This window comes from Aquarana catesbeiana, linkage group LG02, assembly GCF_042186555.1.
Source record: "Aquarana catesbeiana isolate 2022-GZ linkage group LG02, ASM4218655v1, whole genome shotgun sequence".
In the NCBI taxonomy this organism is placed as follows: domain Eukaryota; kingdom Metazoa; phylum Chordata; class Amphibia; order Anura; family Ranidae; genus Aquarana; species Aquarana catesbeiana.
Genome location: NC_133325.1, coordinates 435,270,355 through 435,296,497, shown reverse-complemented (window position 1 = coordinate 435,296,497; position 26,143 = coordinate 435,270,355). Strand labels below are relative to the sequence as shown.

General features: G+C 40.3%; 1 protein-coding gene across 1 annotated transcript in view; it reads left to right on the top strand.

The window, feature by feature from the left end:
* The window catches only part of RSPO1 (R-spondin 1), a 241,882-nt gene that overhangs the window by 148,157 nt on the left and 67,582 nt on the right, over positions 1–26,143 (top strand). Inside the window, exon 2 of the mRNA XM_073615523.1 lies at positions 14,217–14,556. Coding sequence (XP_073471624.1) covers positions 14,466–14,556 — 91 coding nt within the window. The 5' untranslated portion in view covers positions 14,217–14,465. The remainder of the gene's footprint in view (positions 1–14,216; positions 14,557–26,143) is intronic.

Below are 26,143 nucleotides of genomic sequence, written 5' to 3'. Positions count from 1 at the left end.
GACTCTCACAATAATTGTGCAGCTGCTGTTCGTGATACTTCTGGAAACTATACAGTGAATTGATATGTCTAAACAAGCTTGCTAAATGTACCAACTTAGTCATAACTTATAAAATAAAACTTGCAAAAAAAAACACAGTCCATAATGTCAGCCAAATAAAGTAAATGTGAAGTCCACTTGAATGTGCGCTGTAACTGTGCTTCGTAAACTTATGAAATAAAACAACAAAATAAAATAAATATGAAAAAAGTCCTCTTGGGTGTACATAGCACCCATGCTCCATGCATCTTTGCCCCACTGTGAGACCTATGCTGTTCCACCTCGTGCACATGTGACACACACCGCACTCACCAGACTCAAATGACCCTCCTACTGTACAGTAGAGAGGAGTCACTATCCCTTTGTAGGTCACCACAGGACCTCTCCAAAATTCTCAAAGGCTCCTGGCTTGGATCTGATCCCCTTCTGTGGGAGGTCTCCTATGTGTCTCCACTCGGTTCAGTAGGCAATGGATGGGCATAAACGAGGAGAGACGAAGCCTGTCATAGTGTAAAATTGTTTGTATTTATTAAAAATTATTCTTTAAAAACATTTAAAAAAGCCACTAAGTACAATGACATCGGCCCCTCTGTATGTGTGCTAAGATGGACGCCGCTCGTAACCAGGCGTGCGTTTCACCTGCCGGACCGGAATTGTTACACTAGAACCTCCACTTGACGCGTTTCAACATCAATAGGCGACTCCTTCAGTAGCAGTTTTTTTCACATTTATTTTATTTTGTTGTAACTATGGATTCTGTTTTTTTATTGTTTCATTTCATACGTTTACGGAGCACAGTTACAGTGCACATTCAAGTGGACTTTCACATTTACTGACATTATGGCTGACATTATGGACTGTGTTTTTGCAAGTGTTATAAGTTATGATTAAGTTGGGACATTTAGCAAGTGCTGTTTAGACATATTAATTCACTGAACTGTGACAAAGCTGTGTAAATCTCAGGACTGGATAAGCGGAAAAATAATTGGTTTGTTAGGTAAATTGTATTTCATATACAGTATGTGTTTCTATTGTGTATTTACCTAGAGTTCAGCTATAAGATCCCCCTGACTAACAGTCCAAGTTCACACTGCAGCCTCATGTGCTTCTATTGCTTGTCCAAGTGGGCCCTACACTTGGAGAATCTAATGATAGATCAAGCACAAGCTTGTTCATAGGCATCCACTATGAACAGAAGCCTTAAATATTTATTAAAACTATAGCTGCTCGAGTATATGGCAAATAAAAAACTAAACTCTGAGGAGAATTCCATTGTAAAGCACAATGTCCCTTGCAGAGTGAATGGTTTACTTGCTTTTAGTAAGTCAACCCCAATGAATCAAATCAATTCACCTAGGCAAGACTAAAATCTTAAAACATGGCTAGTTGGTTACTTGAAGACCAGCACTGTGAACGTGTGGTCTAACCTAAAATTACATGTATACTGGTGACAGATACAAGTGTAAATAAAGCTTTAATATGGGAGGGGGCAAAAGGTGTCATTGTCCCAATATGTATGTTGCAATACACCTTACAAGAGAAAGTGGTCATAAAGAGAAATACTGTACTTCAGACACCAAGCTGTAAGTCTTTTTAGTTTACAACTGACACATGCAGTATATATGTATATAGAATTCAATGCAATTGGAGACTCAGCCAGCAAATTTTTAACAAAGAAGGTAAAAGTAAATTTTGCGTGGTCTGAAACTGGTCACATCCTAAGATTCTAACACTCAACAAAACAAATGCAAATGTGTGTTTCATCCACATTTATAGAAGTGCATGTGTGTGTCTCTAAATTGTCTCAGCCTATTCTTCTTTCAAGTACTTAGATAAATTAAAATATTTACAGTCAATAATAAATCTGCATGAGTGGTCATCATACGAAACTATGTGCAACAATCCGCTCTGTAGCATTGTGGCTTAGTGGTGATCACTAGATTCTTGTTTTCAGTTCCTAGCCGAGACTCCATCTTTATTAACAAAAAATTGCTAGGAAAAGTAAGCTATATGATGTCACACAATCAAGTTGGTGGTCTGTGGAAATCTCATATCTTGTTGACACCCATCAATGGCTCCCATTTTACAGAAAGGTGCCCATTGCCATAGGCCTGTTATTTACAACGACAGGACGCCTATCCTGGGGCCTCGAAAATTAAGAATTTATATGGTGACTAGCCAAGATGATGAAATTATTCTACTGCTACTCACGTCTGACTATTAAGCATTTGATAATATATGTGTTTAAAAATTCTATACTGGTATTGCAGTGAATAAGTTATTTACTACACACAATAAATATGTTGCGGCCATAAGGTAGAGATTTTATTGATTTTTAATTTAACAATGAATTACTCTAAGGATGGAGGTTGATCGTAGAATTGACCCTTCAATTCTACAAATACAAGTTGGCTGGCAGTCCTGGAAGCCAACACATTTATTTCAGTACAGGCTCTCTTTAAGCTTAAAGTGCCACTAAACCCACATCATAAAAAAACTATCAATAAATGGTGTATTACATGCTGTTCATACTCACTCAGTCACTGTGGGATTCGTATTCTGCAAAAAACCCAGTTGATCCTGCTATTCTCTATCTCCCCTTCTATCCAGGTCTCCAATGCAGTTGGAGATTTTGCAGAGCAGTGTTGACAGCTAGTGTACATGCTCAGTTTTTAGTGAGTTTCTACACTGAGCATATCCTCTCTATCACATCTGAGCAGCTCATATAACTATAGAGTCACACATGTGGGTGTATACACAGTGGTAAATGACAGCCCACTCCCTCCCTCCTCCTCCATGCCCACTAACCAGCTAAACACAATAGGGGTGGGATGTTATATCTTGATTGATGGAGGCTTCACCTCCCTGTTATTCTAAGACACAGGTTGGAGGGGCGTGACAGCCTGTGGTAGGCAGAAATCCACCCACACTATGTTACTGGCAAAAAATAATAAAGATTTGATTTTAAATATATATTTGTATGACTATTTTAAACAATTTATTGATAAGAATTATTTATTTTTATTCTGTATACCAAAGGCTGTTTTTTTTTGTTTTTTAAATATGACCAATAGCAGAGGACTAGAGGCTCCCCTTGCTTATATTTCCCTGCAGACAGGCTGGGAAAGAGCTGGGTCATGTGACAGTTGTATATTGATTAGGAAATAATGTACTTAGATATATTTTTTTAATTAAAATACTTAAAGTTCCATCATCCATATACAGAAATAGAAGGGACAATGTAAATTAAACAGTGTGTGTTTAGTATCTCTTTAAGTATGAGAAATTATTTTACACGTTACTCACGTTTCTAAATGACTTTTGAGTTGCTACTAGTCAGTTAGGAATGCAGCGTTCCCCTCTCTGACAGAAGAGAATATTGGACATGATAGTCAACAGTCATGCTGTCATATTTTAACCATATGTAAAACATTAAAGAACTATAATTTGCAACTAATCTAGCAGCCTAAGGATGGGGTCAAAGGCAAGCACACAGTAGCATGTCTGGCAATTAAAGCTAAATGTTTGTGAACACTTTGTCTACAGTTCAAGAATAATTACCAACTCTGCTTTATATTCACTTGAAACTATTTTTTTAAAGCTGAACTAGCAAATATGAAACAATACAGTGGCTTGGTCTCTATACTGGAGCCTGTTGTGGTACAGGGTCTGCCTAGGAACCGAACCCGGGGTCATAGCATGTAAGGCCTTGCTGTGTGAAGTACTGTGGCTCCCCTGTATCTTCAGGCAGATCATATATGTGAAAAGTATAGGTAGAACGTGAAGATGTGAGTCAGGCTAGTGGAATTAAGCACATATTTAGTGTTGCATTCTCAAAATGCTTTGGAGTCCATTGTCGGGGTAGGTTGGAAAGGACCTAGCCACGGGCTGCAGGGGTGAAAGGAAGTGGTCCTTTGTGAGTGTGTGTGTGAGGCTCTGATGTTAAGTGGCCTTTGGCCTGTAAAGTATTAATGCCCACACAAATTAAGAGGTTGAAATGTACAATCTGGATTGGCTTGCAGTGTCCTCAGGGGCCCTTAGGGGCAATACAACTTAACCTCTCTACATGCAGATGCAGCACTTTCTACAGAATCTACTTCTGTGTGAGCACTAAGACCAGCACTGATTTCATGCAGAGTTTGTATTGTTGGGTAAATATAGACCTAACTGGGCAGAATTTTCCCCTATACATAGATGGGTTATCACCGTGAACACACTGGCAGTATATATCCACTGAGTGCATCACTTTCTGTACATCGACTTATAGGTCCCCTGTTTAAGTTAATCACTGTGTAACTGTGCACATTTCACCTGTGCATTTTCAGAACCAGCACTGAGTGAACACACAATATATCCCTATCAAGACAAAGATTCACTTTTTGTGTACAAGTTGATGGACTTCTAATGTGCACATCACTGTGTGGCTAAATCCCTCGGCTCTGGGCCTGCAGAGGTGTAACTCTAGGCATCACTGTGCACAGAATTTTCATCCACTCTGTGGATGTGTGCACGATATCTGTGATGGTCCTAAGTCATTCTGTGGATAGATACATAGAAGATTGACGGCCTTTTTTTTTTCTTTTACTTATATAGATCTATATTTGTCCCAAGCATGTTTGAATCTACTTACTGTTTACTCACTTTCTCTGCTGGAAGTCTATTCCAAGGATCACCTACTCTTTTGGTAAAATAATACTTTCTAAGTATAGTTGTGAACTTTCCTCCAGTTAGTTTGAGGTCATGTCCCTGTGTTGGCTCCATAATGAAAATACTGCCCTCTTGAACCTTATTCACCCCCTTGATGTATGAAAAGGTTGCAATCATGTCTCCCCTTTCCCTTGTTTCCTGCAGACTGTACATATTAAGCTCCTGAAGTCTCTCCTGATATGTTTTATCCTTAGACTGATCACCATTTTTGTTGCTCGTCTTTGGACTTGACTTATAAATATCTTTTTATTAATGAGGTCTTCAGAACTGAACACAATTGGGGTTATTTATAAGGCAAATCCACTTTGCACTACAAATGCAAACTACAAGTGCAAAGTGCACTTGAAATTGCACTGATAGTGCACTTGGAAGTGCAGGCCCTGTAAATCTGAGGGGTAATTCTGAAATGAGGGGAAGCTCTATTGATTTTATTATCCAATCATGTGCAAGCTAAAATACTGTTTTTTATTGTCTTTGCATGTCCCCCTCAGATCTACAGCGACTGCACTTCCAAGTGCACTTTCAGTACAATTTCAAGTGCACTTTGCACTTGTAGTTTGCACTTGTAGTGCAAAGTGGATTTGCCTTTAGTAAATAACCCCCAAAATTCTAAATGAGGTCTAAATAAAGATCTATATAGAGGAATCAAGACCTCCTACCTTCTGCTGGTGATCCCTCTAGTAATGCACCCTAGGATTCTATTTCTTTTTTCCACTGCATGGTCATATTGTGCAGGCAGCACCGTGCATTCTGGGCCCATCATATTCCACCACGGATGTACATCACTGTGTGACTGTGTACAGACTACCTCAATGGTAGATATAGGGAACACTTTGTATCGGCTGATTTCTACATGTAAAGAAGTCAAAGCTAGATGCAGGAATTAATATTTCAACACCCAGTCGGCAGCGGGCCACAGCCTTGATCTGCAGGTTGGTGGGAATTTCTTAAAATTATGGGTCAGTCCCATAGAATCCAAGACTGTCAGGAGGTATGCAACAGATCTTAAATCATTAGTGGTTGTCTTTACTTACCTAAAGTGACAAGTACTGGTTAAATATAACGAATAGCATGATAAAAGTACATATTAAATAACATTCCCAATCACTGTCCAAATCACTGTCCAATCACTGTCCAAATCTTGCTGCCTCAACCCCTGCAACATCTCCAAAATATGCCTCTTCCTAACCAATGACACCACAGAGCTCCTAGTTCACTCCCTAGTCATCTTCCACTTCAACTACTGCAACTCCATCATGAATGCTGCTGCCAGGCTCATCTACCTTACCAACCATTCAGTGTTTGCTACTCCTCTCTGTCAATCCCTCTACTAGCGTCCACTCACCCAACAAATTAAATTCAAAATACTAACAACAATTTACAAAGCCATCCACAACTCAGCCCCACCTACATCACTAATCTAGTCTCAAAATACCAACCTACTCATTCTCTTCGTTCCTTCCAAGACCTCCTGCTCTTTAGCTTCCTCGTCACCTCCTCCTATGCTCGCCTCTGTCCGACTATCTCCTACTTTTTTGCTTTCATACAATCCCTAAAAAACCTCTTCTTCAGGGAAGCCTATTCTGTTCACACCTAACAACTGTACTTTTATGTTCTCCATAAGATCACCCCCCACGGTTATTACCTTTTGTATCACTTGTCCCTCCCTCCTAGATGGTAAGCTCTAACGAGCAGGGCCTTCTGATTCCTCCTGCATTGAATTGTATTGTAACTGTACTGTCTGCCCTCATGTTGCAAAGTCCTGGGCAAACTGTTAGTGCTATATAAATCCTGTATAATAATAATAATAATATTCCCAAGGCTGTAATTTTAATGAATTTTTATGAACTACTGTATATAATTTGGCAATCTCCCCAGTATGATTTGTTCCAAAGCTCTTTATATTTTGTAATGGAAAATCTTGTCATGTTTGTTAATTTGCTTCTGTTCCTTATCTGCAAATACCAACTCCCGTGTTGTTGAGATAAGTTTATAACTGTTCAGCACATTTTTAAGAATTTAAGGTTAAAGGATAGGCAAGTCATTGAAGCAAAAAGCCATCCCACCTCAACTTACTCTTAAAAACTGTGATAAAAGTAAAAGTACCCAGATCACGCTTGCCTCCTCTCTGAATCTCTGTCACTTATAGTGTTGCAATCAGGAGATCTTGAAAATCAGAGGTTGGGGTTTCTGCTGTACTGCACATGTGCTGGCTCGATACCCTGAAGCACGTCTACAGGACAGCATATGGATCTTTATGTATTACAGGATGCACTTATCTTTCAATGCCATCAAAACCTGTTAAGTGCAGTTCCAGGTAATTTTTTTACTCTTTTGGCTAGAAAAAAAAAGAGGGCGACCCCATACACACTATTAGATTTTCTGCAGATTTTTGTCTTCAGATTTAGCAAAACCATGTAGTGCAGGAATCTGCCTGATTGCATAAAAATTGAAACTCTTAAGATTTGACCTCATAATATATGGTTTTGGTAAATCTGAAGACAGAAATCTACAGAAAATCTAATAGTGGGTATGGGGTCTTAGAATCTTTGTCAGATTTTATTTCTGTCAATTTACTGCTTTCATTTCCTGTCATGGTGACAAAGCAGAAAGTTCAAGGAAATTATTAATAATATTATTATAAAGGATGTATTCAGTGCCCAAAGTGTAGCACTTTACAAAATAAAGGGAGACAATACAGTTAAAATACAGTTTTAAAGAGGGTTAGGAGGGCATTGTTTATGAGAGCTTACAATCTTGCTCAAAAGTGAAGAAACTTCTCATCTTGGATAGCTGTCACCAGGACTTATCCAGTAGTATATCTGTCAATGCTGGTGTAGCACCCCTCTGACCCCTGAGGGGGGCTATCATTTCACCCCAGGGCTGAGTACATGGCTAAAATTGAGGACTAAAAGAACATTGGGAGCCAGTCACTTTCTGTCTTTTTAGAGGTTTTATTGATCATGACATACAACGAGGTGAGAGTTGGGGGTCCCAGATACCCAAGCAGATTAATTAAAGACTTCTCCAGATCAATGTCTGCTTCACAGTCTCAGAACCTTTAAGACTACCCGACAACAGTGTAGGCAGTATCCTGGCTGGACTATCCTCTCTATAGCTGGTTCCAGTGCCTGTACTGTTTCCTAGGCTTCAGTGCCTCCTCTTCAAAAGTCACCATGCCTTGTAAGAAACCAGCCTTCATCCTGTTTTTCTCCAGCAAGGTCCTTCTTCTGGGTCTTGATCCTGGCACACCTTCCCCCAACGGCAGACAGGACAGTTCCAGAACAACTTCAGACCTATCTCCACATCCAGGATAAATTAGTCCAGCAGCACCTCCCCAGGTGGCAGTCAGGGGGAAGAGAGAGATCACGAGGTCTGCTCCAGATATTTAAATTATCCCCCAGCATCCACCATTGGCCATGTCCCCATACTGGGTTGGCTAGGGGAAATATAAAAATGTACATAATCTTCTTCTGGAATCTCATGCTATTGCCAGTGTTTCCAGTGACAAATATTGTATTTTATTGGGATTTTATGTGACAGACCAACACAAAGTTGCACATAATTGTGAAGTGGAAGGAGAGCTACAAATATTTTTGGGCATGTCTCTACCAGCTGTGCACATCTAGAGTGCACATCTAGAAATAGCTCAAGCATGGTCAGATTGGATGGAGAGCATCTGCGAACAGCAATTTTCAAGTCTTGCCACAGATTCTCAATTGGATTTGGGTCTGGCTTTTGAATTGCTCATTCTAACACATGAATATGCTTTGATCTAAACCATTCCATTGTAGCTCTGGCTGTATGTTTAGGGTCGTTTTCCTGCTGGAAGGTGAACCTCCACCCCAGTCTCAAGTCTTCTGCAGTCTAACAGGTTTTCTTCTAAGATTGCCCTGTATTTGGCTCCATCCATCTTCCCATCAACTCTGACCATCTTCCCTATCCATGCTGAAGAAAAGCATCCCCACAACATGATGCTGACAACACCATGGGGATGGTGTGTTCAGGGTGATATGCAGTGTTTGTTTTTTGCCACACATAGCATTTTGCTTTTAGGCCAGAAAGTTCAATTTTGGTCTCATCTGACCAGAGCACCTTCTTCCACATGTTTGCCCCCACATTGCTTCTCCCAAACTGTGAACGTGACTTCTTATGGCTTTCTTTCAACCATGGCTTTCTTCTTGCCACTCTTCCATAAAGGCCAGATTTGTGGAGTGCCCAACTAATAGTTGTCCTCTGGACAGATTCTCCCACCTGCGCTGTGGATCTCTGCAGCTCCTCCAGAGTTACCAAGGGCCTCTTGTTTGCTTTTCTGATTAATGCTCTCCTTGCCCAGCCTGTCAGTTTAGGTGGACGGCCATGTCTTTGTGGGTTTTGAGTGGTGCCATACTCTTTCCATTTTTGGATGATGAATTGAACAGTGCTCCATGAGATGTTCAAAACTTGGGATGTTTTTTTAAAACCTAACCCTGCTTTAAACTTATCCACAACTTTATCCCTGACCTGTCTGGTGTGTTCCTTGACCTTTGTGATGCTGTTTGTTCACTAAGGTTCTCTAACAAACCTCTGAGGGCTTCACAGAACAGCTGTACACACAGATGGACTCTATTTACTAATTAGTTGACTTCTGAAGGCAATTGGTTCAAGTAGATTTTAGTTGGGAATATCAGAGTAAAGGGGGACTGAATACAAAAGCATGCCACACTTTTCAGATATTTATTTGTAAAAAACAATTCACAACCATTTATCATTTTCCTTCCATTTCACAATTATGTGCCACTTTGTGTTGGTCTATCACATAAAATCCCAATAAAATACATTTACGTTTTTGGTTGTAACATGACAAATTGTGGACAATTTAAAGAGGTATGAATACTTTTTCAAGGCACTGTAATTTCCCCTAATAGGGTCACTGGCAAAAATACCCAGCAGAGGATGTAACTGTCCCCAACTCTATGTAGAAATTAAGAAAAAAAATCCCCAAAGTCCCAGAGTTTAAATAAATCATCCACTGCAGATAATATTTATATTTTTCCTGTCCTGCTTCCCACCATTGCCAATACCTGCAGATGCATTTATAACATCATACTGTAAATGGAAATCATTGAAACTCCTCACTGAAAACTGAGCAGTGGATTTGATAAACTGAGGGAGATTAAAACTATTGACGTCATGATCTTGTCACTGGAATTCCCTTAGCATAATAAAAAAAAGGAAGTCAACAGACCTTTAGCACATTCCAGGAGAGCAAAAATAAAAGAATTCTGTCGATTAATAAGTAAAAGACTGAAACGCACGCAAAGAGGTTGAAACATGAAGTGAGATATTTAGTAAAAGTTTCTCAATGATTTGTATCAACCAAAAAGTTAAGTTGTCCACAGATCTTTCAAATTTTATCCAATACCTGTTGGATAAATACCTGTCTAAATAGCAACCATGCTTGAGCCCTTAGTTTTGGAGAGTCAGGAAGCTATTGATGAAGGGGAGTGGTGTTGCCCCTGAAAAAATGTGTTGGCTGTTTTTGTATGGCTTTCTACCAGCAATCACAATTTATTTAGTTTTTATCCAATTTTGGTCTAGCGCTCCTTTCTGTATTCCTATAGTTTGAGGTATTGTTGGGTCGAGAGAAACCTTGCTGTGTTAGAGTGTCTTGACAGAGCTATTGAGTTTGTTTTAAATGTTCACTCATCTGGCTACACTTATAAGTCCAAAAGTTTGTAGTGCCTCTTTGAGTATGTTGTTCTGAGGTTTTAAATTATGTCTGTGTTCCTTTAAGGGTTTCTCTCTTATTCCTGTTCTGACATTTCATGGTAGTGATTCAAAAGAAAAGGCTTTCTTAAAAAATAGACCTACTATCAACACACTAGCTTAGCTAATAGACTGATCTTTCTTTTACCTCTAGTGTACCAAGAAAACTGTGTGAGATATGTAAAGCTGTTACTCCTTTGTTAGTAATCTAGTAGAGGGATCTACAGGATGCATGCCAAAAAAGTATTAAAAACAAGACACCAGTCCTTTGCTGTAACAAAAACCTTCATCCAGGGGTAAAAGATTTGTTTTTACTCTGCAGGATTCTACCATGAAATAAATATATTTCATAGAGATTTACCATAGTATTGAAGAATGGGATTCATTTATTGTAAAAAAAAAAAAACATGCAATTACTGAGCAATGAGCGGTGTTTGTCATCTGAAAAAAACAGTCTGGTAAGAAATTATGACTGTACACTTATGTAACTGAAAAGTTACATAGTATGACTTACCAGTGAGGTCTTCAGCCAAACCCAGACATTTCAAGGCAAAAATTATATTTCAGTTACAGGTGCATACTGATGGGATAATCATCCACTTACTTCCAGTACTTCTTGGTGACACCGTTGGCTAGATCATTTTGCAGACATTTCTAGTTCTGCAAGTGACCACCATAGAAATGTATCTCTGCTACATATACTACTGTGCTGTGACTGGTAAACTAAGCTTTTTATGGACCATAAGGTGCTAAATGGTACCTATTGTTAATCTAATCCCCAATGCAGGTCCCCACTGTACCCTATGAAAGTTTCTACATAAATACCTGCTAACTGTATTTACATAGAGCTAGGCACACTGTCTCGCCTCATGTGATTGGGTTTGGCTTATTAGGTTGCTTAGACATTGAGTGTTTTATCATTAGGGAGTCATGGTGGTTCATGCTTAGTCTTCTCATACTTCATTTTTGGAGGGTCCCATGGCATCATGTGGGGGGGGGGGGGGGGGTGAGGGGCAATTGACCTAGCATCTTATGGAGTCTTATAATAATGATATTGTCTTCACTCTCTGTGAGCAAGTGATGGTGCAAGAGGGTATACTGTAGTATAGTAGTTTGTAATATGTCAAACAAGCTACAGTCATATCTCATAGGCTGGTATAAAGCAGGGCAGATATGTCCAAGAACACTGATTGGCACTTGTGGTTAGTGTCAACATTCCTGGAGTGCCCAACTCCAACCTTTTCGGTGTTTGGTTTCCACTTGATAGCTGAAGCCAGGAAAACTTTCCTATTGGTTCCGTTTAGCTCAGTAATGACATCACAGGTCACATGACAGCTGCAGTGAACATATGGGAGCATATGGGAAAGTAATCCTGTTACAAGGTAATTACTCCAAAGCATCTCCCGGATCAGGTTCTGCTGGAAGAGTCCTATTAGAATATTTACTGGTGTCTTGACCTCCCTCCTACACTAAAGTCCACACATCTGCCACCATACCTCTCAACAATCCCAGACTCTGCGGAATTGTCCCTGAATTTATAAAAAATCACTGGCACCGCAGATTTCGGCTGCGTCCTGCTGTCATCCGGGTGTTGGAAAGCCAGAGTTGTTGCTAGCACCTGGAACCCAAGGCATGTACCCCGCATTTTTCTTTTCCTGGGTGCTCTATCCACCATTGTGACTATCCACCATTTATTTTTTAAGCATTTATTTTATTTATTTCAGGTACTTATATAGCGCTGTCAATTTACGCAGCGCTTTACATATACATTATACATTCACATCAGTCCCTACACCCTCAAGGAGCTTACAATCTAAGGTCCCTAACTCACATTCATACATACTAGGGCCAATTTAGACAGGATCCAATTAACCTACCAGCATGTCTTTGAAGTGTGGGAGGAAACCGGAGTACCCGGAGGAAACCCACACAGACAGAACATGCAAACTCCAGGCAGGTAGTGTCATGCTCAGGATTCGAACCAGCGACCCTTCTTACTGCTAGGCGAGAGTGCTACCCATTACACCACTGTGCCACCCATAAATATATGTAGTACATTGCTGCAAATGCATACCACGTTGTATCTCACTTTTTACACCGTCCGTGTGAATTGACAGCTATACATCAAAACTGACAGATATGATTTTCTACCTCCGCCTGACAACTGATAACAACATGTATCTATCTCTCTCTCTTTAAACGCAGGAATCATTGATCTACGAATATATTTATATATCAAAACAACACACACCATTTAATTTGCAGTTTACACATTTGAAAAATGTTGTTTTTATAAATATTTTTTTACAGCACACCTACACTGGTACCTATCACGTGTTCATCAACTGGTACGCTTGTCAGGTTTGGCCTGTACACTCTTCAGCAGTACTGAAGTATTTGCACAGGTGCTGTAAAGCCAGTATACTGTATACTTCTAAACTTACAGTGTATGTAAACCCTTACGGCTAGTTTACACTTGCTTCAAAACATGGCTTCGGACACACTTTGTTAAAGCTCTCTGAACACCAGTCAAACCCCCTGTCACTAAATAAAATGGTTAGCTTATAGTCCTGTTTACACCTTGCTTTTGCTTTGATGAGGTTTCAATGAGGCTTTGGTGGGGCTTCAATGAGAATTTGGTGTAGCTTTGATGGGGCTTCAAGGAGCCTTTGGTGGGGTTTGGTGGGGCTTCGATGAGGCTTCGATGAGACTTTGGTGAAGCTTTGATGGGGCTTCAATGAGCCTTTGGTGGGATTTTGGTGGGGCTTTGATGGGGCTTCAGTGTGGCTTCAAGTGAGCTTTGCTATAGATTTCTATGGAGACCTTGAATACGCTTTGAAGCACCACTAAAGCTACATGGGGTATAATTTTTGAAGCAAAGCCAAAGCAAAGCAAAGCAAAAGCAAGGTGTAAACAGGGCTGTAAGCTAACCATTTTATTTAGTGATAGGAGCTGTAATTTTGAAACAAATGTAAACTAGCCGTTAATGTGTGTTGAAGCCAAAGCAAGTGTAAATGAGCCCTAACAATGAATTTCCCTTATTTAATCTATTTTGGTCTGTTACCTATACCATTGAAAGTGTTTTGTTATATCAGTTCAACAAGTGCAAAAAAAAAAAAAATCTTCTTGTACTCTCTGTCTCTGAACTATTATCAGTTATTGTTCCTTGCTAACTCTGTGGACTGCAAAACACCTTCTCCTGTATGGAGAAGAGAGGGAGGTGTTATGTAGTCCTAACATACTCCCTGTTCCATGGTGACAATGCTGCTCAGTATGGCTGTCACCATCAGAAAGTGTTGATGGCAGAATTGCCAAGTTAAAATGAAGCAAACAAGTGTAAAAAAAGAAAACTAATGCAGCCACCACATCTAAGGGCTTGTAAGCTGCATAACTATCAATGTTTTGGTCTTGGGTTTAGATACACTTAAAAAAAAGATTGCCTACTAAGAGCTGTAGGAAAGGAATATATCAAAAATTTTAAAAGAGTAAGAGTAAGATTTTGTAAAGAGTCTTTACATTTTATTCTCAAGCAATCTGATGGTTGGTAATTCATCCTATCTATTTAAAACCTAAAATGTCAGATTTTGGGTGGATTCATTCTTAATAGAAAAAAAACTATTTTTAATGACTGCATGCAGTACACACAAACAAAGCTTGAAAGCTATCTCTGAGTTTAAAATGATCAAACACTTTTGTAACAAATTATCTTCTCTTTTCTATAGGTGGCTCAAGAAGAACACTGAGGCTTTAATCCATGTAGCAAATATTGTGTTAACCCCAATGGGACTCAGTGGAAGCCCAGGATGTCAGAAGAAAAACATCTATTTTATACAACTGGTATGGTTTGCAGAGATAAACCAGGCAAGTACAGACTTGCATTTGTAATCAGCACTCACTGAAAGAACGATAAGAGTGGCACAGAGTCCCTCCAATCAGCCAGCTGTGCATGTACTCAGTGCTGGAGAGTTACTATGCAGTTTGGACTATTTACTGTGCTTGTCTTGGTCTTGATGGATATTTCAGACAGCAGCAAGCTTGTAAAGGGGAGGAGACACAGGAGAAGTAAGTACTACCCTTATGATCCAAAACCTGCGTCAGCATTGTAGTCTCTCTGTTTATGATACATGAAATCCAGTTGGTTAAAAATAACAGAAACAATATTTTGATTTGTCAGTCAAATTTTGTACCGTCTTGTCTCACACTTAATTCTAAAAATGATTTAGCAGGCTATTATTTCTTTATCAGTTTAACCTCTTCAGCCCCGGAAGGATTTACCCCCTTAATGACCAGAGCATTTTTTTGCTATACAGCACTGCATCGCTTTAACTGACAATTGTGCAGTCGTGCGACACTGTACCCAAACAAAATTGAGGTCCTTTTTTTCCCACAGATAAATCTTTCTTTTTGGCGGTATTTGATCTCCTCTAACGTTTTTATTTTTTGCGCTATAAACAAAAAAAGAGTGAAAATTTTGAAGAAAATAAAAAAATAAATTTACGTTCTGCTATATTACATATCCAAAAAATAAAAATAAAAAAATGAATTTATTTATCAGTTTAGGCCGATATATATTTTACTACATATTTTTTGGTAAAAAAAAAAAAAAAAATTTGTAATAGGCGTATATTGATTGGTTTGCGCAAAAGTTATTGCATCTACAAACTACGGGATTGATTTAGGGACTTTTATTTTTTTATTGTTTTTACTGGCGGCGAGACTGCAACATTGCGGCGGACAAATATGACCCCAAATGACACTTTTTTGGGGACCAGTGACATTATTACATTGATCAGTGCTAAAAAAATGCACTGATTAATGTAAAAATTACACTGGCAGGGAAGGGGTTAACACTAGGGGGCGATCAAGGGGTTAAGTGTGTTCCCTCAGTGTGTTCTAACTGTAGAGCTGATGGGCTTACTGAAACATGACAGAGATCACTACTCCTAATCACTGGAAGCAGTAGATCCCTGTCATGTCACTAGGCAGAACTAGGGATGGGCTTTATGTTTGGGTCGAACATGAGTTGGACTCGAACATTGGCTGTTCGCCCGTTTGCCGAACAGCGAACAATTTGGGGTGTTCACGCCAAATTTGAAAGCCGTGGAACACCCTTTAAAAGACTATGGGAGGAATTAAAAGTGCTAATTTTAAAGGTTAATATGCAAGTTACTGTCATAAAAAGTGTTTGGGGACCTGTATCAATGCAAAAAAAGTTTTAAAAACGTAGTTTTTTCGGGAGCAGTGATTTTAATAATGCTTAAAGTGAAACAAAAAAAGTGAAATATTCCTTTAAATTTCATACCTGGGGGGTGTCTATAGTATGCCTGTAAAGTGGCACATGTTTCACGTGTTTACAACAGTCCAAGAGCAAAATGACATTTCTAAAAGAAAAAAAAGTCTTTTAAAAGTACTCGTGGCTATTAATGAATTGTCGGGTCTCTGTAATACACATAAAAGTAATTGAAAAAAACGGCATGGGATTCCCCCACAGTCCATTACCAGGCCCCAAGGGTCTGGTATGAATATTAAGGGGAACCCCGAACCAAAATTTAAAAAAAAAATGCGTGGGGGTCCCCCCAAATTCCATACCAGGCCCTTCTGGTCTGTTATGGATTTTAAGGGGAAGCCCACTACAAAATTTAAAAAAAAATGGCGTGGGGGTCCCCCTAAAAATCTATACCAGACCCTTATCTGAGCATGCAACCTGGCAGGCTGCAGGAAAAGAGGGGGGATGAGAGAGCGCCCCCACTTCTGAACCGTACACATGCCGTCAACATGGGGAGGATGTCCCCATGTTGATGGGGACAAGAGCCTCATCCCTACAACCCTTGCCCAGTTGTTGTGGGGGTCTGCGGGCAGGGGGCTTATCGGAATCTGGAAGCCCCTTTTAACAAGGGGACCCCCAGATCCCACCCCCCCGTGTGAATTGGTAATGGGGTACAAAAGTACCCCTACCATTTCACAAAAAAAGTGTCAAAAATGTTAAAAAAGACAATAGCCGATTTTTGACAATTCCTTTATTAATGTCTTCTTCTTCCATCTTCTTCTCGTCTTCCTTCAGTTTTCTTCTTCTTCCTCCATCCTGTTCTTCCCCCGCTTCTTCCTCTATCTTCCTCTGCTTCTTCCTCCGGTCTTCTCTGGCATCTTCCTCCGGCTTCTTCTTCCCTGCTTCGTCCTCCGGACGATCCGCCTCAATGGGAGTCTCCCACTGTGTGACGCTTCTGTTCTTGTGACAGTTCTTTTATAACTGAGGGCGGAGCCACACCATGTCATTCCCGGGTGACCCCGCCCCCCTCTGATGCACGGGGACATCCCTATGGCTTTCCTGGGGTGTCAGAGGGGGGCGGGGTCACCGCCCTTAGTTATATAAGAGCTGTCACAAGAACAAAAGCGTCACACAGTGGGAGACTGAAGGGTCTGGTATGGATTTTGAGGGGGACTCCCACGCCATTTTTTTTTATTTTGGCGCGGGGTTCCCCTTAATATCCATACCAGACCTGAAGGACCTGGTATGGAATTTGGGGGGACCCCCACGCATTTTTATTCTTTAATTTTGTTTTTTTCCTTTAGAAATGTCATTTTTCTCCTGGACTGTTGTAAACACGGGAAACATGCGCCACTTTACAGGCATACTATAGACACCCCCAGGTATGAAATTTAAAGGAATATTTCACTTTTATTGTTTCACTTCAAGCATTATTAAAATCACTGCTCCCGAAAAAACGGCCATTTTTAAAACTTTGTTTTGCATTGATACATGTCCCCTGGGGCAGGACCTGGGTCCCCAAACACTTTTTATGACAATACCATGCATATAAGCCTTTAAAATTAGCACTTTTGATTTCTCCCATAGACAATTCATTATAGCCGCGAGTACTTTTAAATGATTTTTTTTCCTTTAGAAATATCATTTTGCTCTAGGACTGTTCTAAACATGGGAAACATGCACTACTTTACAGGCATACTATAGACACCCCCCCAGGTACAAAATTTAAAGGAATATTACACTTTTATTGTATTACGGACTGATGTACAGGTACATCAGTTTGTGCAGGAGAGGCATTCTGCCGACGTATATCGGCGTGAGCCGGTCGGCAAGTGGTTAATGTATACCTTTATTTATAGGGATTTATTATATGACCTTATTTATAGGGAACCAAGCATAGTATATACAGTACCAAGTATATACAGTATATATATATATATATATATATATATATATATATATATATATATATATATAGTGTAGCACAGAAAAAACAGTAGTAAGACAACTTAGAGAAGATATTAAGAAAAATGTACAGATCCACTGCTTTACAGGTTCTCTACTTCCAAAAGTTACTAGTCCTACAGACTTACATTATGCAATTTACTTTCCTTCCACCCCCGGGTGAAGGGGGAAGGGCCGGGATCTGGGGGTCCCCTTGTTAAAGAGGGCTTCCAGATTCCGATAAGCCCCCCGCCCGCAGACCCCCACAACCACCGGTCAAGGGTTGTGGGGATGAGGCCCTTGTCCTCATCAACATGGGGACAAGGTGTTTTGGGGGGCTACCCCAAAGCACCCTCCCAATGTTGTGGGCATGTGGCCTGGTACGGTTCAGGAGGGGGGGCGCTCTCTCGTCCCCCCTCTTTTCCTGCTGCCTGCCAGGTTGCGTGCTCGGATAAGGGTCTGGTATGGATTTTTGGGGGGACCCCACGCCTTTTTTTTTTTATTTTGGCACGGGGTTCCCCTTAAAATCCATACCAGACCTGAAGGGTCTGGTATAGATTTTGAGGGGGACCCCACGCCATTTTTTAAAATTTTTTTTTAATTTTGGGTTCCCCTTAATATCCATACCAGACATGAAGGGCCTGGTATGGAATTTAGGGGGACCCCCCCACGTCATTTTTTTTTAAATTTTGGTTCGGGGTTCCCCTGTGGGGAATTCCCATGCTGTTTTTATCAATGAACTTTTATGTGTATTGTCGGACCGGCAATTCATTAATAGCTGCGAGTAGTTTTAAATGACTTTTTTCCTTTGAAATGTCATTTTGCTGTCAGACTGTTCTAAACACGGGAAACATGCGCCCCTTTACAGGCATACTATAGACACCCCCCAGGTATGAAATTTAAAGGGATATTACACTTTTATTGTTTCACTTTAAGCATTATTAAAATCACTGCTCCCAAAAAAACGGCCGTTTTTAAAACTTTTTTTGCATTGATCCTTGTCCTCTGGGGCAGGACCCAGGTCCCCAAACACTTTTTATGACAATAACTTGCATATAAGCCTTTAAAATTAGGACTTTTGATTATTCATGTTCGTGTCCCATAGACTTTAACGGTGTTCGAACAAATTTTTTGCCTGTTCGCAAGTTCTGGTGCAAACCGAACAGGGGGGTGTTCAGCTCATCCCTACTCTCCAGTTTTAGTAAATCAACCCCACAGTCTGGAGTTCTCAAAGCCAGAGCCATCTTATAATTTTTACCCCTGAGACCAGTTGTGGTGTTCTGCTTCATCTTGCCCCATTCATTTTGCTAGCCTTAGTACTACAGAGAAGAGTACCACAGAGAAACTGAAAAAGTTAGTACACCTAGTACCAACTACTAGAAGAATAGGTCAGCGTGTCACCCTAGCAGTTTGGTTCCAGATGTACAGACCCATGGTGGGTTAATTGTAAGTAAAGAGTACACTATTCCACCAACAAAACTGCACTAACTGTTCAGAAGCACTAACAATGATAACCCAGTTTTTTTGCTCTGGCAGCCAGAGTGATAGTTTGATATCTTTAAAAAAAAGTTTTAATGTTTTTCAGACAGCCAGCAACATGACTTGTGAGCAGATGAGTGCCAACCATTGCACCCTAGACCATGACCTTTGTTGTTGAGCCTTGCTCATAGCAGGGGATCTCCAAGCATGTACTGTTGGTGGAATGGTGTACTCTTTACTTACAGCTCACCCACCATCGGCCTGTTCATTGCATGTCCTTCAGCATCAGCTGGGTGCTTTAAGTAGGGTGGACAAAAAATTATAGTGTGTGTGTGTATATATATATATATATATATATACTGTATATATATACTGTGTATATATATATATATATATATATATATATATATATATATATATATATATATATATATACATATACACAGTATTTATAGTGATATTTGGGGGAATCCAGATCACCAGCCAGCCGTGCTAGTAAAAGCAAACAATCTTTATTCCTTCAAAACAGGCAAAACATAGTAGCTTTCTTCAGTGTAAACAAAACAAACAGCCCTTACAAAAGCAAAGATACAGCCTACCGCCAACATAAACCTTGTCCTGTAGCAGGGTTTAAATTCCCTGTCTGATCCAGGGGACCAAAGACCAAAGAAAAGGTCACCACACTCAGCAGCCTCTCAGTAGCCCAAATAGTACAACTTGTTCTAACAAGCGTGTCCTGCTCAACACCACACCTCATGGACACCAGCTGCCTGTTTCCTGCCCCTTTCAGTCCTCTCTTGCAAGTGGGTTAACCCTTTCAGGTCCAAAGTATCCATCGTCAGGGTTGCAGGCTCTTTCCTATCTAAAATATCTCAGAGCCTCCAGGTTCTGGGTCACATATCAAGACTTAAAGTGGTGGTAAACCACTGGACGTTTTTTTTTTCCTACCTGCAAGGTAAAGGCATAATGTGCTGGTATGCAATGGCCAAAGCTGCGATGATGTCACTCCCACGCATAGGAGCGGAAGCCACCAGTCACGGCACAGGGCTCTGAAGGAACGGGTGGCCATTTCTTCAGAGCGTGTCCACCAGTGATGTCATTGGCTGCATGTACAGTAAATATCTCCTAAACGGCGCACCGTTTAGCAGATATTTACACTACCTATAGGTAAGCCTTATTATAGGCTAACCTATAGGTACAATGTATGTAGCGATGGACGTTTACTTCCTCTTTAACAATTCTGGGACAACTGTAAATCAGATTTCCCTCTTTACCGGATCACCCCTCACCCTGCATAGGTGAGAATCCCTGAGTACTCCACAAAGCTTCTTTTCATCCCCTTATAGGGACCACAACCCAAAAAATTGGTAAACATATCTCAAAGTCGTACAATTTCATAGATCATTTATCCGTTAATTATAAACATAAGCAATTGCTCTTAGTGAGCCAAACTTGTCTGGGCATCAGTTCAAAGTGTACTCGACGCACGTTTCATAGCTCACACCACTCATCAGAAGTAAAATGCTCTGAAATTAAATCAATAACATATCTATAAATATAGGATACCCTTTAAAAAGAGAACCATCTTTCAAAAAAAGGGGACTATAACTTACAAAATGGTTCAATAGCGACGCCCAACCTATATCCAAGGGAAGACAGGGGACAGGGATGATGTTCTCCCCCCGGGGCTGAGGTGAGGAATCCCATCCAAACCGGGGACAGCAGCCAGGGGAAGACCAGGTGACCATATCACAACCATGTGAATCTTGTGTGTGCTTGAACCCACACTGCTCTGCAAAAATATATAAAGGAGAACATGGGAGATGAATGAACTGTTGATAAGATAACATATCTCAAAGCCAGGACTAATCCCTGGTGTCCTGTACAATATACATATATAGATTAATTTAGAAATGAGAGTAGATATTGCTATCTGCTCTCCATTAGGTATTGCAGTGTTTATTCCTTCGTTTTAGTAGAAATTCATAAATGCAGGCTGAGGTGTGGAGGCTTCAGAGTCTCACAGAGCTCTGTGTACATAACATTGGAAAGAATACTATGTGATTGGAGGAGAGGCTGATCACAAGACTTTGACAGGTCATGTGGAACTTACACACTTCCCTTTCCTCGCCCCCCCCCCCCAGTCCCACTGACCTGGACCGCGGCAATCTCCATTTCTAAGCCCTGGTATATCTGCACACGTAGTCCGGGGCTTAGAAATCCCCTGAGCTGAATGTCCAAAATGTCCCTCGTCAGGTGGGACATTTTGAAGCATTCTAATTGGTCAACGCCGTCACATGGGCGGCGCTGATGTGTCAGCTATGGAAAAGACGCGTGGCTATATCGCAGATATACCGGGGCTGCACCCCCCCATATATTTTACAATTTAGTGAGATTGCTCTCCAATTACGCAAGGAGATTATGTTTAGCAGATTTGCCACCTTTAAAGGGTAACTCCACTTTCATGGGGGAAAAAAATAGCAAATAAAAAAATAATATAGCACATATAATTGCAACACTAATCATATTGTAATTGAATGTTATTAAAAATTACCTTTCCTTTTCAATCTGCAGCCACTGTAATTTTCTGAGACTGCATTGCAATATGGCTACGTGTGTACTGACCACTCCCCAGAAACATCATCCTGCTTGTGTGATTGGCTCACCAATTTTCCCAGAAGTCTGCCTAAGATACAAGTCAGATTTCAGGCATCTCCTGCAACAAAAATGGCATTTTTAGTGAGATACTTTCAATAGGAGCACGTCTAAAGGGATGAAGGCCCAGCAGCTTTCCTCATTAGTGCCTTGCAACTGCACACCTGACAGTTAAATATGAAACCAGTCCTATTAGACCTACTCAGCCCAGGCACAGACAAACACACATGGATTTCTTCTAAATAACAAAAGGTAGGAATCTGCAACAAAGGTTGTTATAATCCTTGAAATGAACATAGATCACCCAGAGGGGAATGTTTTTTCTCAGCAAAAGTGGAGTTACTCTTTAATAGGTTTGTGATTTTTAGGATTTGGTAGCAGCCAATATTGGGTCCTGGTGCATGTACCGCACTTTCTAGTGTAATTATCCATGCTGGTTTTCTGCAGTACATATGCATACATTATACATTCGGATGTTAATTTAATGTGCATTGTTTATATACTGTATGCACTAGTATGGTGTTTTTTGGTGAACTAAGCACTGTGTGTCTCGATTATGGAGTGACTTTTTTGATAATTATTACTCTTTTTGATACTATATAAAATAAATTATTGAATAAAGTACATTATTTTAAGCCTTGATTGCCATTTTTGTAACCGCTCTTGACCCAGTCCCGGGGCTGTACCCTATGGGCTAGGGTGCATCTTTTTAATGCTAAAGCTGAATTAAACTCTACTATTCTTTATAGCCCAGTTAACCACCATTTTAGACCCTGTTTGATGTGCAGTTGCCATGTTGCTGAAGATGTGATCAGCTATAAAATTTGATGGCTGAGAGTGGATGAAACTGTGACAGTTATCGTTAGCGGCATGCCTTGAAATCAAGGCTACATTTACATTGGCGATTAGGGCCAGTGCGAAAAGTAGCAGTAGTAATCAGAGATTCCTGCCGCAGCTCTCAGCGGCTAGGTGAGGCCACCGACCCTCTTCACTATGATGACAGGTCACCGGCAGCCACACTTTGTGTGTGTTCATCTGTGATCGCTGCAGGTAATCACTGGCTGTGCAGAGAGTCACAAATAGCTCAGGCCGCTAGCGACTTGTCATAGTAGTGAATGGAGCTGCAGCAGGTACAGCCACTACAATTCGTATTGGCCTTAATTACTGGTGTGAATGTATGGGTGTAGTAGTTGTGTGTCTAGGTGTTGGGCTACCTGTTCAGTAGTTCACATTATTTATTGGTTACTGTATATACATCTATATTTATAATTTGAGGCCATATTCATGTCACATATAGCTTTTATTGTTTGTTATGATCAATCCAGGGAGAGTGCATACCTCCCAACTTTCTGAGATGGAAACGAGGGACACCTATAAGCAAAAGTATGTAGGCATAGGACACACCCCCTGTTACGCCCCCTTAAAGGAGAATTATACAAAAAAAAAGATTAGTTTAACCTAAAAGTGCTTTTTCATACCACAACTTTTACTTCATAATGGCTTTTGAAATTTACAAATGCAGCAATTTAGAAATCAGATGAAATGTTTAGCACTGGGAAACACTTTTTGAAAGATAAATAGAGCATTTTATATACAACTATATAGATCAGACCAAAATGAGGGACAAATGAGGAGGAAAGAGGGATAGAGGGACATTGTTCCAAATCAGGGACAGTCCCTCGAAATCAGGGACAGTTGGGAGCTATGAGAGTGTAGCGCTGTGAACCAAACATCCTCCTGGTGTAAGGCTTTTTTTGTTGCTTTTGGTGGTATGAATGTAACCTCAAAATTTGGGGAAACAGTTAAATCAATAGGTTTAAGTGATATATATTTGTAAAACACAGATCTCTGATTTATCCCCTTCCCGCCGAGCGTACACAGATGTGCATACTCGGCTTTCGGGGGTTATACCGGGATGATGCCCGCAGCTGCAGGCATCATCCCGGTACCGTTGTTTAGAGCCAGCGATCGGCTATCCGAATATAACAACCGATGAGGCTAAAAGCCGCTCGGCTGTTATACCGGAGGAGCGGGAGGGGACATCCCCCCCCTCCCGCCGCCTCCCGCCTGTTATACCAGAGGAGCGGGAGGGGATGTCCCCGCCTACCGCCGCTCTTACCGGGCCTCCTGTTCGATCGGGAGGTCCGGTGACCAATCGGCTGCCTCTGGTGGCTGGGGGTGGGCTGGAACGAAGCTGTGGGTGGCTTCGTTCCAGCCTTCCAATTGTAAATGCGGTAGCGACGTCATAACGCCACTTCCCATTTACTCGGCTGCCAATGGCGCCGGTTTTAAAAAAATACACCGTATTAAGAATTGCCGTTTTCGGCAATCTGATTGCTTTGAAGTGCAAAGGAGGGATCGGGGGTCTTTTAGACCCCCGATCCCTCCATAAAGAGTACCTGTCACCACCTATTACTGTCACAAGGGATGTTTACATTCCTTATGACAGCAATAAAAGTCGCCATTCCACGAGTGCATGCAATTATAAAGCGTGACATGTTTGGTATCTATTTACTCGGCGTAACATCATCTTTCACATTATACAAAAAATTGGGGTAATTTTACTGTTTGGATTTTTTAAAATTCATGAAAGTGTCCCTTTTTCCAAAAATTTGCGTTTAAAACACCGCTGCACAAATCCCGTGTGATATAAAATATTGTAACAATCTCCATTTTATTCTCTAGATTCTCTACTAAAAATATATATATATATATAATGTTTCGGGGTTCTAAGTAATTTTCTAGCAAAAAATATACGGATTTTAACTTGTAAACACCAAATTTCAAAAATAGGCTTATTCATGAAAGGGTTATAAATGTGCTCTTTTTAAAGCAATGGTATGGCCATGGTAAGCCCCTTAAAAATCTGTTTATGAGAGAGAGAGAGAGATTGATTTACAAGTAGCCTGTACTGTTTATTTCTAGGTTTTTCACATTGTTTCAGTGTTATTCATAAAACTGATAATTAAGAAAATTCCACTAAAACCAGTTTAGCAATAAACAACAGCAAAGTTGACGGTAAAGTCCATTCTGTAGCCATATTATTGACAATAGCAAAGCATATACCAACTGATGAGAATGACTGCCCTGTTCATTGCCCTGTAATGATATTGCTGGGATTGCTGCCCGCTTGGCTCATTGGTTGTATGTTTTGCAAACTCTAGATGCTGGCATGTGCCTGATGCTGTGTAATCTGCAGGAAGTGCTTGTCTAAGGGATGCAATGAAGTGAGCATTACCCTGGAATTATCCAGCTATTTGTTGGGTTACTCATCAGATTAGAAAGGGAAACGCAAACAGACTAACTAAGCCCACTCAAAAAAAAAATTTTTTTTTCACTTTTTTCTTTAAATAAGATGTCTCTTTTGTTGCTTGTTGTATCGGATCTGCTTTTAGTTAAAACGTTGAAATGAGGTCATTTGTTTTTATTTTTGTCTAAATCAAAATTTTGATTCATAGCAGTTTTCTATATGCAAATTGAATACATTGGTCCAGTAGCTACATTTTAGACTATTCATGGTATCTAAGAATGAGCAATAATTTATTCCAGTTAAAGCTGACCTCCAAGCAGATTAAAAAAAAATACGCAGCTATTTATTTATTAAACAATTAAAATATATCTAAAACTAAAACTTTTTTAGTTTCAGGTAAAGTTGGGAAGAGCAGTGTTAATTTTGGCAGCAAATTTCGATTCAGTTTTAGTCTTATGCCCTGTACAAACGGTCGGACATTGATCGGACATTCCGACAACAAAATCCATGGATTTTTTCTGACGGATGTTGGCTCAAACTTGTCTTGCATACACAAGGTCACACAAAGTTGTCGGAAAATCCGATCGTTCTGAACGCGGTGACGTAAAACATGTACGTCAAGACTATAAATGGGGCAGTAGCCAATAGCTTTCGTCTCTTTATTTATTATGAGCATGCGTGGCACTTTGTGTGTCGTAATTTAACCGATCGGATTTTGTTGTCGGAAAATTTTATAGCCTGCTCTCAAACTTTGTGTGTCGGAAATTCCTATGGAAAATGTGTGATGGAGCCTACACACGGTAGTAATTTCCGACAACAAGGTCCTATCACACATTTTCCATCGGAAAATCCTATCGTGTGTACAGGGCATTAGTCTTTTGACTAAAATGCCATTTTAGTTTTAGTCCCATTTTAGTCATCTGTAATTGTTTTAGTTTTAGTCATATTTAGTCAACTAAAATCTAATGGGTTTACTTACATTGGAATGCATTATTTAAGCATTTCTCTACAATTTCCAAACTCATTATATACTCCTGGAGTGAAAAATCTAATAT